The 14,151-nt window shown below is 48.2% G+C and overlaps 5 protein-coding genes across 5 annotated transcripts; 3 read left to right on the top strand and 2 right to left on the bottom strand.

The window, feature by feature from the left end:
• Window positions 1–19: 19 nt before the first annotated feature.
• N7506_011899 (uncharacterized protein) lies at window positions 20–1,016 on the top strand (the record flags this gene model as incomplete). The annotated part of the gene is made up of 2 exons (XM_056961190.1): window positions 20–202; window positions 294–1,016. 2 exons carry the CDS (start codon window positions 20–22, stop codon window positions 1,014–1,016), a joined length of 906 nt encoding a protein of 301 aa, XP_056805724.1.
• Window positions 1,017–5,779: 4,763 nt separating this feature from the next.
• N7506_011898 (oleate hydratase) lies at window positions 5,780–7,479 on the top strand (the record flags this gene model as incomplete). The annotated part of the gene is made up of 2 exons (XM_056961189.1): window positions 5,780–6,345; window positions 6,411–7,479. 2 exons carry the CDS (start codon window positions 5,780–5,782, stop codon window positions 7,477–7,479), a joined length of 1,635 nt encoding a protein of 544 aa, XP_056805723.1.
• Window positions 7,480–7,669: 190 nt separating this feature from the next.
• N7506_011897 (uncharacterized protein) lies at window positions 7,670–8,945 on the bottom strand (the record flags this gene model as incomplete). Its single annotated transcript, XM_056961188.1, is given in 3 exon segments — window positions 7,670–8,543; window positions 8,651–8,809; window positions 8,824–8,945. 3 exon segments carry the CDS (start codon window positions 8,943–8,945, stop codon window positions 7,670–7,672), a joined length of 1,155 nt encoding a protein of 384 aa, XP_056805722.1.
• A 1,290-nt stretch (window positions 8,946–10,235) lies between these two features.
• N7506_011896 (pheromone receptor) lies at window positions 10,236–11,673 on the top strand (the record flags this gene model as incomplete). The annotated part of the gene is made up of 2 exons (XM_056961187.1): window positions 10,236–10,791; window positions 10,850–11,673. The coding sequence occupies 2 exons, from the start codon at window positions 10,236–10,238 to the stop codon at window positions 11,671–11,673; spliced, it is 1,380 nt and encodes a 459-aa protein (XP_056805721.1).
• Window positions 11,674–13,070: 1,397 nt separating this feature from the next.
• N7506_011895 (single-stranded DNA-binding protein) lies at window positions 13,071–13,897 on the bottom strand (the record flags this gene model as incomplete). Its single annotated transcript, XM_056961186.1, has 2 exons — window positions 13,071–13,263; window positions 13,611–13,897. 2 exons carry the CDS (start codon window positions 13,895–13,897, stop codon window positions 13,071–13,073), a joined length of 480 nt encoding a protein of 159 aa, XP_056805720.1.
• Between the last annotated feature and the right edge of the window lie 254 nt (window positions 13,898–14,151).

The following is a 14,151-nucleotide window of genomic DNA, read 5'->3' as shown; positions in this document are numbered from 1 at the left end:
CACCTGAGGTAGAACAACAATGCCTCTCCGAATAGTTGAAAACGATTCACCTGAGCCGGTCCCCTGGGGAGCCCTCTCATTAGATATCTATCTTCTCTCAGAATGGGAAACCCCGAACCCCGCACAGCCCACCGAGTCCCCCTTAGACCGCCGCCGTCGGCTGGTACGCCAGTTCCTCGCATTAGGATTGGAGGGCAGAGAGGTGAATACTGCCCGACACTGATCAATCCATTTCAATTGAAATGCTGCGTTTCTTCACAACCCCAAACGAAAACACATAATTGATTCATTAGCCCTACAACGCCCGCACAGAAACACCACCCACACCCACTGAGGCCCAAATAGCCGAGATCCTCCTCCCAGTACGCCCGGAGGCTCTACGGCCTTACGCTGGCTATACCACTTGTCTAGAGGAAGGCCTCTGGATCCGTCTCTGCTACAAGAAAGAGAAAGAAGAGGCGCATAAGGCTCTATGGTCCCACAACGAAGACGTAGCCTACGTCGGTCCCGAGGGGGTAGTCCTCGACAATGAAGAGATTTTCGGGGGCCTAGACGTGGCAGCTGCGTTGGAACTGTTCCCCGAGCGCGTCACGAATGAGGGTTCCACGGGACATATTAAATTGCGAGAGGAGACTTTGAGAGAGGTACTGGGTTATGTGGAAGATGATGAGGGATCTGGTGAAGAGGACTATTCTAATGAGATCAAAGAGATGCTGGCACAGATGAGGGCGACCCGTGCGGCGAATCCTCTTCTAAAGTATGGCCTGTATCATGCTGCTTGTGTTGTTACTCATGCTTTTGTGGAAGATGAGGTGGCGCTCGATGGTGGGGGTCTGTTGCATGTATTCTGGGATGATTGTGGGAATGTGGTGAGGCAGTGGCGGGTGGAGGATGATGGATTAGAGGACAACTTTGATGGAGCCTGGGTGGAGGGTGCTTGGAAAGAGAATTTCATCAATGGGATCGGAGAGCTTGGTCCTGCTTATCATGAAGGTGGAATACGAGGACCTCCATAGAGCATTTGAGGTGCCTCCGTACATAGCAAGCAGGACTTGTACATAGGAAGAAATAATCCATTTCCACCTGTTCAGAGACGATTTGATCGAAAATACCTCCAGGGCTGGATATATGCGCTATATACATCACAACACAAGGGAAAAGAAGAGAACGTGGCATTAAAGAAACGAATGAAAGGATCAATTCTCTTTTTCTAGTCCCTTTCTCCTTCTTCGCCTCTAACCTACTCAAACTTTGTGAAGTCCGCGATATTGTACAAAAGCCTTAGCAGAATATAGTTAACCCCTACCTCTCGCCTCCACAAAATAAATGCAAGTTCCAGGACAAAGGCCGCCGGAAAGGAACCTGGGGGCCTTCAGACACGCGGGTTGCAGAGGTAGCAGGCTCTGCAAAGTTGTATAAATTTCGAGCGACGAAGATGAGTATACCTGCTCATCTAACAGTTCGAGTCTGAGTATCAATCCCCAAGGCAAGGCTTGTGGAAGACAGAGAGCCTGTTGTACTTCACAACTAAACCGAACCTGGCGACGTTTTGGGCTTGAAAGTAAATGCGGTGCGCAAACCTGCGCCTTCGATATTAAACGGTGTGCTATCTGGAGACTTTTTATTGAAGACATACCTTCTTGTTCGATCTATTGTATACTAACGACGGCTTTGGAGGTAGTAGAATACTACGCGGCGCATTGAAGCCAGACTTCTTCTGACAAAGGTCCCCTCTAGGGAATGGCACGCTTGCAGGCTCCCCTGGCCGTAGTTGAGGATGAGATAGGCAGGGTCGTAAACCAGCATGTCTTTTCACAGGCCCGAAAAGCCAAGTTATATCGGTATCTTTGTCCCTAACAAGATAAGAAATGTGAGCTCGAGAATCATCCAAGTTGCGAAGCCCTAGAACGTTTTTACCATTGGATCAGTTGCGGTGGAAAATAGGGCAACTTTTTCCCCTGCTTTGACCATCCTCTCCACAGGGCATTTTCGAGTCGTCGGTAATTTTTAAGCTGTGTCTTTCGTTGCTGAATATATCTTCTGGTGTCCCATATGTCTTCGTCTGTCCATTTAGGAGACAAATAATCCACGTTCTGGGTGGCTTCGTGCGTGATCATGGAATCATCGAAAGCGACGCGTGTCATGCTTGGCACTTTCTGATTTATAACTTCTGGTTTGAATATGTGAAAGACTTTGGTTATGCCTAAGCACTAGGTGACAGATCAATTCATATAGGAATACGGAGTACGACATCCATTATGGGTTGCAGACGGGTTTGGAAAGTGGGCCAATTTCTATACGCAAGGGGAAAAGAACGGTTCCAGAGGGTCTAATACGGAGTATATGCTTTCAATTTTACATGTCTCTCATTAATGCCTTCTATCCGAAGGAATGTTCTATTTGGGAGGTAATTCCGTTCTACTTCATTCTTCCCTACGTGCCCGTGCAGACATTTGCGGCATACCGAGGGGACCGGAATCTTGCCAACTATAACCTAGATCGATATCTCATGCCATATTTGAACCCAAAACATCTTTGTGGTTTGAAATGAAAAGACTAGATAGACTAGATTGTTCAAAGGAAAAAGAGAAAAGGCAACTTATCCGCTGAATCTCTAGTAAACAAGTGGGAAGACTAGCTGCCAATTTCGAGAATTGTTTACTCGATGCACCTGCTAGCTCTCAGCTTAAGTGTTCAATCGGATATGAGGAAAGAATTTATACTACTATATCAATCCTAGAGAGCCATAGGGGGATAGCCATGGAACAATGTCAGGAGCACTATTGTAAGAGCAAACGTTTCTCGCCAACCACTACAGATATTCTAATCCCTGGATAACTTCTATATTCATTACAAAGGAATATCGACAAAAGTAACATTCTCGGTATGCATTTGACTGGGTGATATTCCGAATGCAAGTATAAGTACAGCCTAAAGTCCCAGGAGTCAGAATGGAAAAGACCGATTGCGGCTCAGATGTGCTGTTTAACCAAGCACAAGCTCCAAATAAACTCTCAGAGCAAAACCTGTTGGAATCGAGACTCCTTGTAAAATCGTTTGGGCTTTGAGCTGCACTTGTTGTCTCGGTAAAATGCTCAGACCAAATTTTTACTACCACCTTGTTCATTCGAGCCGACGAATCATACGTTATAGACACGGTTCTCTAGAATAGATGGAATGAGCGATAAAGCACGCGTTTCCGTTCCCGGTAGACCTGAATTGACTTTTCTTAGTCTGTTGATCAAGACTCTGATCTGCCTCTTGGGAAATTTTATTGCATATTTGATATCTCAAATTCTGTGGTGGTTGTTATTTGGGTGATATTTTGAATACTTCTGTCTGTCTCCACTGCTTTTGTCATGTGAAGCGTGTCTCTTGAATCACCTAGCCCGCGTGTGCCATAATGTGGCATATTCAAAAAGAAAGGGAAACCCACGGAAACCTACTTCATTTCTCTTCCCTGAAAAGCTTTGTTGGAGAAACAGATATCCTACGAAAGCGAATTCTGGCTAATCTTGATTGTTGTCCAATATTGCCCGGTAAGAGGAAACAGCAAGATAAAATACAAATAATACAAGTAGAATTAGGAAAGAGACCAAAATTACAGTTCAACGTTTGATCAGCATTCGATATGATCTTCGCTTCGGCGGATTGTCCTACTCCGTACTTGTTTAACCCTATCTGTCCCTGGGACAAACCATATTGACCCAGAGATTCAAAACAAACTCGTATCCAGCAATGAGCCAAATATATGCAAGCAGTGCGAAATATGTAGCTGTGCCACATCGCCTGTCAGGGAATGAAGTCAGCTTTCTGATTGGCGGCTGATTTTTCCATCCCTTAACAACATTCTATTGGACAAATGCAACCTTCGAAAAAGGCAAAAGGCCTCTGGAACGCAGCCAATCGGATTAGCCGCTCTATTTTAGAGGATAGACTCATAACCTGACACTCTGCGAATGGGGAAGATACAGGGTGCATTCCAGCAATAGCCCCAACATCACTCAATTTTGCTATTGCTAATCCAGTTTCAGCAAGGGACGACGTCTTCACACTGGCAAGAGTAAAGAGAAGGGCGATCAGAATGTAATTAACCCCAGCTCATAGACCTAGATATCAATCGTAAAATTTGTCTTGTTGATCCTGTCGCCATGCAGATCTATACATAAGGTTTCAGAATCCAATATATAAGATGGACCTTGGAAGCCTGTCAAAAACTTTCCATGATGAGCTGTCACCATTGTCGGTCCGTGCAAAAGGGACGAGACCTCCGATTTTCCACCCAATGGTTCTGGATCTATTTACTCGTTTGATTTCAGCGGCTAGGAATCTAACCTGCCGGAAACGACAGAAGAATTCGCATTCTCTACCAAATGTACCTTTCACTGCATCTCTTGTCTTCAGGACAGTCAGTTTCTTACGCTTTTGCAGGTCAGACTCAAAAGAAGCCAGAACTTCCAGCGACGGAGAAATTCCTCGTTAACGACCGCACCATACAGCCTGGATCCAGCGGATTCATACATCTATACCGACCAAGAATGGATGGTTGACACTCCGCCTACAAGCCCTCGCATTCAAATAGAGATTCGCAGTGGATTTTCTACATCATCTACAGAATACGGAGTCGACGATTTGATAATCGACTCAACCACGAGCCATCTTGAGAACGGACCAAGTCTACTATCTCCTTCAGCTCTATCAATACTTCCAACAGTTCTCAATGGACCTATAGAGCCGATGGATATCAGACATCCCCAGGATATGGAGCCCGAGACTACGAAAGGACCTCAGCTTGCATCCAGGTGGCGTCGGAAAGTAAGATCGGCTATGTCGCAAAAATAGTTCTGGTGCGTTTATTGAAGGAGACCTCGGGATGCACTGATAGCGCGCAAAAGCCGAGAGGGTGAAAATGAAGCTACATCTTCACTTCACAATTTCAGCTCGGATTTTTCTATATAATTCCAAGGCACGCAAATCTTGTAACATAATAACCTCAGCATTCACTGCTAGATCCCTGACATCGCAATCCGAAGCATGCTTTCAGAACAGCCACCATGAGACTTCCTACAAAAATCAATCCCTGCGTATTGTAATTAGGCATTGAAACCTCTCAAGTTGCCCGTCCTATGCAACCACGTTTTTATCCCCTCCGTTTATAACATGGACCAGGACAAGTTAGGGATCTCCAAGACCGGTCCAATATCCCTGGCTCTGGTAGTGGAGACTGACAACCGAGGCATAATTGACTGACATCTACAGACTGGAAGCTACCGACTACCACAATGAGAAACTATACGGCATTGAAAGGAATATGTTCGTGCTTCTACTATGTGTCCACAGCTCCCTGGGGCCACTCTCGTCATCGATTACACTCTTACGAGAAACGTCCGTAGCGGCCATTCATATAAAGAATAGATGATGTTTAGCGAATCATTACCTTCAAAACGATACACGGACCATAGTAGCATCTGAATGTCCAGGCACGAATAGATTGTACGGAAGACTGGTGAAGTGGCGAGTACCTTGTGTGATACCGTCTCGTCTACTTTAACCCCACCAGGGCCTTTCTTGGGAGCTTTCGCTGGCATAATGAATAGTCCACAATAACCCCAAAACGTCATCAATGATTGGAAGTGCTCGAACGAGGGCCTAGATGTTTCTAATCGAACCTTGTAGCAACGACATGATATCACACCCAAGTATGCTATGAATAGGTATTTATTGCCGATTTTCTTGCCTGAGTTGCAGATCATTGCCCTTCTCTTCTGCCCCCCTCTGAATGAAGAAAAAGAACAAGACGCAGATTGAACCAAAACGTTCTCCGGAGCAAACCGAGGCTTGGATTCTTGGCACCGGCACAGCGTCCTTGGCGTCCGCTTTTTATCTGATCAAGCATGCCAGGTTATCACCTCAGAACGTGCATATACTGGAGTCGCGTGACTCGGTTCAACAAGTTTTGCATCGAAAGGGCGACCCGTCCAGCGGATACGATCAGTTCGCAGGATGCTTGCCTGTTCCAATCGGTGGTCCCTTGAAAGAAATCCTCGCTTGTATCCCGTCTACTATCTCATCACCAGCTGGCCAACAGAGCTTCTTAAACGACATACAGTCAGCAGAAGTAAACCGAAAGATCGAAACGGAAAGTAGTGCTATAGGCGTTCTGGTGCAAAAAAATCGCTTGATACGGAACATTGCGACTGGTTCGCTCAACTTGAACCTCAAACACCGATTGAATCTAGCACGATTTGTTTTGAAACGAGAGAAAAGACTCGGGAGGAATCAAATCAGAGACTTTTTCTCCGAAGCTTTTTTTCAAACTTCGTTTTGGGCTATCTGGTCTGCTCAGTAAGTAATTACTACATTCTCCTGGAATTAGTTTGTCTGAGCCTAACGCATTGAAACATCTTCAGATTCGGTCTTCAACCTTGGCACAGTGCAGCTGAATTTAGGCGTGCTATACGCCAGTACCTCGGTGAATTTCATACGCTCTCAATTTTGAACTGCCTTGATATCACAGGCCACTACCAATATGAGTCTATATTCCTTCCCATCTACCGCTTCCTCCGGAGCCTTGATGTGGACTTTCAGTTTGATACCAAGGTTACGGGTATTATGACAACCTCCGACGATCCTCAATCAATTTCACGGCTAGAAGTGGTTCAGAACGGATTTCAGAGCTATAAGGACATTGGCACTCACGATATCGTTATTGCGACACTAGGATCGACCGAATCAGGGACTGTGGTTGGATCAAATGATGATCAACCGCCTACAGTCTTATTTGACGCTTACGAGGATCTCGATGAGAACTGGTCACTATGGCTCGCGCTTAATTCTAAAGACAAAAAATTCGGCAACCCCTACGCCTTCTGCACTCGTCGATCTCAATCAATGTTGGAGTCTTTCACGATCACTACAGAAGATCTCAACTTTTTCAACTATCTCACTACTCTCTCGCGATCCACGTTGAAAACAGGAGCTTTTATCGTTCTCCAAGAGAGTCGATGGAAACTTAATCTGTGTTTACCTGCGCAGCCAGTATTTCCACATCAACCTCGAAACGTACGCGTTCTTTGGGGTTTCGCGCTTTTCCCCGAGGGTATAGGGAACTATGTCAAGAAACCGATGCTGCAATGCTCGGGCGCAGAGATCACGGCGGAACTTCTTCAACATCTAAATTTTCCGCCTGAGCTACTTTTTCAACACACGGTGACTATTCCACGCGTTATGCCGCGCATGAGTACAATTTTACTAGCTCATTCGCGGGATGAACGCCCTGAGATCATTCCTCGGAATACCACCAATATCGGACTGGTTGGGCAATTTGTTGAGATTCCGCAGTACAGCTGTATTGATATGAGCTACGCTGTTCGTGCAGCGCAAATGGTTGTATCCCGGCTGATGGGTCTCGATATACCGTCGAATGAGATGAGGAGGTCTCTCATTGGAATTTTGCTAAGGATTCTACTCTGGAATTGATACCGTCTCTTGAATACATTTTTCCCTGATGGGTTTTATTGTGGCATACCGTGGACTTTGTTGTTTAAGACCATTGAAATATTAATAATTTGTACCCTCCGATGAACATGATGCATTATTCGACTAAAAAGCAGTGAATAGTTCAGTGTGTGAACTTGCTAAAAGTTCACATATATTCGAGCTCTGGCGCCTAAGTACTTTTCACAGACTTCCGCTGCACCGACACACCCTGCCGCGTCGAAGACCCAGTCTCCGTCTTCTTTCCCTTGGCTCTAACCTTGGGACTCACTTTCCACCCCAACATTCCCCTCACAGCATTCAAACTCCCCGAAACCACTCTCCCAGGTAATCCCAACACCGACACCACCGTCTGCACCGGCACAACCACACAAGCACAAACCCACTCCAACAAAACAAGCGCAAACCCAGACCTCGCCGCCTCCTTCCTCTGCGCCGCCGCCGCTAACGCCAACGCATCCCCAGCCTGCGCCTCCAACCTTCCAAACCTCTGATCCGTCTGCAACGCAAACAGCGCAGACCGCTTCTCATACCTCCTAACAGCCCGATTCAAAGCCTCAATATCCGGCTGAATCAACTTCCGCACCTCCGCCGCCTGCGCAATACACGACCCCGCATCCGTAGGATCAGGATCATTCGCGCGCACCGCGCTCTCCGCAACATGCGCCTCCAGCTCCTCGAGCCGCTTCGACAAGTCCGCGAGGGTGGCGGGGTCACTGGATGGCGAGGCGGCGACGATGCGTTGGAGATACAAGGTGCGTTTTTGAATGAGTCGGAGGAGGTGAGCGACTGGACGGACTTCTGAGGCTAGGAGGAAGATTGTTAGGTTGTAGTTTGATACTAGGCCTTCGGAGGGACGGGAGAGATTTCCTCGGATGGTGTGGAGGAGCCAGGTGCCGATTACGGGGAAGATGAAGCAGGCTGTTAGGGCGGATAGTTCGTGGGTTTGGAGCTCTCTGCGCGCGGCGGTTGCTTCGTTGGTGTCGTCGAAGGGGGTCTGATCGTCGAATCCACTTCGGGTTGCTTGGGCCGATCGGTACCAGTCCCTAGTGAGAGTTAGTTTCGGTAGTGTAAGATTGGTACGGAGTATGGGGATAAAGTGGGATTGGGAATGGTGAAGTGGTGACTCGGAAATAAGATAAACAGTGCTTACCAAGGCAATCGGACCGACCAATTTAGGAAGATGGCGGCCAAGACTAGTAAGGTGACGTCGGTCACTATGGAACTGCCATTTTGGAAGAAGATGCCGGCAATGGCAGGCAGCAGGGCTAGTCCAAGGGGGAAGAATGCCAGTGTGATTCCTCCAGGCTGTCTCTATCTTTCGACACGCGGGGAAGAAATAGATCGTCTGTGGATGATCGGATGGAGTTGCGCGCTTCTGATAGTGAATCGGACAGGGTGGAGTTGCGACGGTCGAATCCGGTAGAGCGCGAAGGTATGTCCGTCATGATTTCTTTTCCATAGAGATGGATATGGAGAGGTGCGTGTCTCGCAGAGTAGATGTGAAGCGAACCTCGGAAAGTGGGAGTATAATTGCTTTTTCCTTGCCCGAGGTTGCAATGATGTAAATTGCGCAGATCGCGGGTTCCGCTGTTTATACTCCACACACTGCCCAGGTGGAGTGTCAAAAGTATTTCTCCTACGTACTTGGACCTCGTTGTCCACGTATAACTGCCTGATAGATACCTCTGAAATTCAATTTGGTTATTTGAAAAAGTATGTCACCTTCTACCTAAATACCTAATGATCTCTAACACCTTATACGGCACAATACTTGGACAACATTCGAAAATATAGTAAGACAGACAAGACAGCCAAGTTTTCCAGGTTCTAAGGCTAGTGGGAATAGGTCGGGCTCGAGGGTACGGAGTAGACTCTCCAGTACTGGGGGTTTACTTTGAAGATCTACTGTGCTGGTACTTGGTGTATAGTGCAGTGTTTACAGGGTAGAAAAAGAGTACTTAGACAGCTTGGACACTCAATGCTATAGAGCCCTGGAAAAATCTGTACATGAAATACTGCTGGTTAATTTCCTACGAATACCATAAAAGTACAAGATTGTGGTTTACGTTGCAGCCCTTGAGAGAGCGGCCCAACCTTTCCTTCGGCAACGCTCCCCCCGACCAGACCAGACTCAGCTCTCGGACCATAGCTGTGGATTCATGAACAGATGAGTCTATGACTAGTCGAATCAAGCTTAACTCTCCTCTTTTCATGCAAGGCCGATCACGGATGGCGGCGCCACCAGCGAAATGAATAAGAATGCCCAGCCGCGGGAGCTTATTGAGCCCCAATTGCGGCCACGATCCGCCCTGTTGCTATTCCTGCCATTCCATCTCCCTTTCACTCTATTCGACACAATAACTTCGACTGCAGCTTTCTTTGTGTGCTCTTTGACCTCCATTAAACGCTGTCTGGACTCAATAGATCCCTCTGTTGCAGTGGTTCATGCAGATGATTCAAAATGTGCTCGCCCTAACTCTATAAGGGCCCTTTGCCTTTGCAACCTATACATTCTTCGCCTTATTCAAGTCATGTCTTGAACCCCAATACTCCTGACTCTGATTTGGATCTCTCGAATAAGACGATTCTCAATTGCCTCGTGGGTATATATGGACGAGATGGTTTCGTCCTTCCTGCTGATTTCCCTCTGTGCTTCGTGATCTATGAACGACTTGATACTTGATCTACGCAAGAGAAACGTCCAATATCAACCGGATTATACACCTATCGCCAGCATGACTGTACATCACCGGCAGCCAATGGCCGTGATCGTGCCAATACTCTCCATCTTGTCCATCCTGGTGGCAATTCCGCCGTTGATCCTCCTGGCCAAGAATAGGAACTTTCCTGCCTCCAATTTGATATTTTGGTCCCTCATTCTCAACCTGTTCAACATCGTCAATGCTCTCTGCTGGCCCACAGATGACGTCGACTCCTGGTGGGACGGCAAGGGCCTCTGTGATATCGAAGTCAAGATCATGGTTGCCGGCTACGTGGGCGTCCCAGGTTCCCTGGTTTGTATCTTCCGCAGTCTAGCCATTGTGATGGATACAGACCGTGCCACCCTGGTCCCAAGCCGGGGTCAAAGATGGCGCAACCGTTTTATGGACACCCTATTTTGTTTCGTGGCCCCTCTGATCGCAATGATCACCCACTTCATCTACCAAAAGAGTCGCTACTACCTCTACTCCATCTCCGGATGTGTGAACAACTATGACGAGAGCTGGGTCAGCCTGGTTCTCGCCTACATCTGGCCGCCCGTCCTATGCATCATCGCTACCTACTACTGCTGTACGAAACCCTCTCCCCTCAATTAAATCTAAAAACCCCCATTCTAACCATTTTCCAGGCCTGGTCCTCATCCGCGTCCGCAGATACCGGAGTGACTTTGCCAACATCCTGCGAGCATCAAGCAGCAATCTCAGCAGATCTCGCTTCCTGCGCCTCTTCTTCCTCGCCCTCTCAATGCTAGTCTGCATTCTGCCCGTCCAGACTTTCGTCCTGTACTGGAACATCTCCCTCGCCCTCCCCTGGCACCCATACACATGGAACAAAAGCCATGGCGCCCAATGGTTTGAAATCATCAAAGTGCCCGTGGGCAACCAGGTCTTCTTCGACCGCTGGACACCCATCGTATCAGGCTTCATGATCTTCATCTTCTTCGGCTTCGGTCGTGACGCCACCCGCATGTATAACGCTCTCTTCTGGTACCTCGGTCTGGGCTATTGTTTCCGGGGCATCAAGCCACCAACCCACACCCATACCCACACCGAAGGAACAGTCACCAGCCCCGGTGCCGACTCAGGCACGACCCTCGTTGGATCCGTTGGAACCCGTGCGAAATCGCTGTTCACTCGCAAGGGCTCGACGGGCACGCTGGTGAATCGTGCTTCCTACAACGATGTCGAAAAGGGTACTTCTTTCCGTCGTTCGTCGAGCAGATGGTCCTGGTTGTCGTCTATCTTTGGTAGACGGCGCTCGTCTTCTTCTTCTCGGACTACAGATGATATCTCGCTGCGTGATATCTCGGGTGGGTCAAATACAGTGCTCACGAATGCTTGGGCGGATCCGCGCAGAAGCAAGGATGGTTCTTTGAGTCCTGTCTCGCCAGTGCAGAATAAGGATTTCATTCATGTGCAGCAGATTATTAGCCAGCAAACTGAGATTCGTTAACGGGTCTGGGATTTTAGCTTGGGGTTTGGGATGTTGTGTTATTTTGAAAGTTGGGAATTTGAATTTGGGGCCTGTCTTCCATTAAAATTACTACTTGAGCGACTTCGGACGGCTTCAGCATAGCTGGCCGCCACGATTATTACCTAGGTATTACTTAGTCACTAATGTTTGAGCCAGTGAAGCTCACAATAAAAAAACAAAAAAGTGACATTGAAAATCCCCTCCAGTTCGTAATAAAAGCACGAACAGTCGCAATTGCAAATATGCGGTAGAGCCCATGCAAGGTCGAAATTATATTGCATTGAGCCCGAACTCCCTAGATCCAGACAATAACCACCTTCCAAGATCCCAAGCGCCGTCAATTCAGAGGAACGGCAAACACTGTCGTAATATCAATGAAGATCATATACGTGCAGGTCTAGATTCCATGAATGCAATTCTAACCGCCCACAAGACCAAGATGGGAACCAAGCGTCAATTGCACCGCCTAAATGGCGGAGTAGAAGCTCTAAACTTGGAAGTAGTCCCAAAACTCACTGCAGAGCCTCCCGGCCAGCCAATCACAGCCACAGTGCAAATGCGCCTATTGGTTCTGTTACAGATCAGACTGGCGAGGACCTGCAGAGACGATCATGCGCTGTGAGATTCGACGGCTTGCGAAGCCGTACGCGTGGGTGACCAATGGCGGGGTTGGATGGGCGGTTCCAGGTACGGTGGAAGTTGAGGAACTGACCAGGTGCTTTTTGTTCATGTTTGAAATTATCGAATTGGGAATGATATCGATTGGAAGAGACCTGGAGGTATACATTTGGTTTGGGAAGTTGGTGTTGAGGAGTGAGATGTTGCCGCCATTTACCACCGACGAATATCAAATGATCAACAAAATCTATCGTGCATTTATGATTGTTCTACTCCGTAAGCGCAATGGATAAGTAGGTGACTGCAATGAATCTACGGAGTACGGAGTAGCTCATACCGAGCGAGATTCAGCCACGGCGCTCCAGCATTGTATGTTAAGCATTAAACGAAGCCTTGGAGCAGAAGGTTCCAACTCTACACCGCATGTCAGAATCGGCATCTAAACTTGGAAACAGACAGGGGCACGTCCACGAGCCGAGCTCGAACTCAAAGAGCTAGCTGCATGCAACCACCCAATCCGAGCACGCAATGTGTTATGTGTAGAGCAAATCCAGACGCGGTGTATTCAGAAAAGTAGTAACAATACAAGAAGGTCAGGGTGAAAGTTTCCAGAATTTGAAGCCGCAGGCTGTAATGAGTAACGCCTTAGCACCACCCAAGCCAGTCATGTCATGGCACTAGACGCGATGATCACGTATGATCGAGACCTAGAATTGAACGGCAAATATCATATTGTTACAAAGCTTGCGTCAAGCTATTTAGTTCTCGGCGTCACGGTTCTCTCCGCGCTTGAGGACCTCGAGGGTGCCTGGTTCGGTTAGTATCAGTGGTCTATCATTGCGTGCGCGTGCGGTGGACTTACGCTGCACGATGTTGAATGTAGAGCGGTTCTTGCCCTCTGAGTCTTCCCAGTTGTTGATTCTGGCATCGGCCTCTACGAACACGAGGGTTCTGTAGTTCGGGTTAGCTATGTCTATTGATCTTTATGACTGGTGCATTGCAGATGCATGGAGCTAAGGGATCCGGTTTTGGAGCGCAAGCATAGGTGCAAGGACGACTTGGTGGGACCATCTCGCGGGGCAGATGCAGGTTTCCAGTTGCGTCCAAGGTGCAGAGTCGACAGTTCGAGCTCCAAGCTCCAAGCTCCAGCTCTAGCTCCAGCTTTGACAGTGTATGACCGTGCTGCGCTGTAGTGACCCGAGCTGAACATAGCCACACCACCAAACAAGCACCGGTGGTACACGGGCGGGACCCCAGCTCGGAAAAACAAAGGAAAACAAAACCAAGAGCTTACTCACCCCTTCGGCAAGCTAAGAAGATAGTCACGCTGGGGACCTTCGTTTGCGAAGTTGGAGACGCGGAACCAGCTGGTCTGGCGGTTCTCACGGGGACCGTGGCTGGTTCCAACGCTGTACTTGATCACCTCAGCGCCGGTGGAGGTAGTGGTGAGCTCGGGCTCGGCACCGAGACGACCGGTGAGGGTGAGGCGGGCGACGGAGTGGGCGGGGGAGGTGCTGAAGGCGCGAGCGGTCTGGGCAGCGTTGGCCAGGCGCATGCCAGGGCGCAGAGATGAGAGGAAAGACATGGTTGGATATGGAATTCGATTTCTGGTTGAGAGTGGACACGACTGGAGTTGAGGTTCGCGTGAGTTTGGTGATGGGTCATGTGATCTACCCCCTTTTCCCGCCTACTTGGGGACTGATGTGATACTCTTTCGCATTGATTGTTGGAATGGTTGTATTGGCAATGGTTCTTCTCCTTCTTTTTTGAGTTCTAGCTGCTTTCTTTGGATATTTTGAATCTGGAATGGTATGGATTTGAAGCTAAGCGCCTAAAGAA

Source organism: Penicillium brevicompactum (assembly GCF_028827555.1).
Source record: "Penicillium brevicompactum strain IBT 35665 chromosome Unknown utg000009l_segment0_segment0, whole genome shotgun sequence".
Taxonomy (NCBI): Eukaryota; Fungi; Ascomycota; class Eurotiomycetes; order Eurotiales; family Aspergillaceae; genus Penicillium; species Penicillium brevicompactum.
The sequence above is the reverse complement of the archived record's forward strand: the minus strand, read 5'-3'. Positions and strand labels throughout refer to the sequence as shown.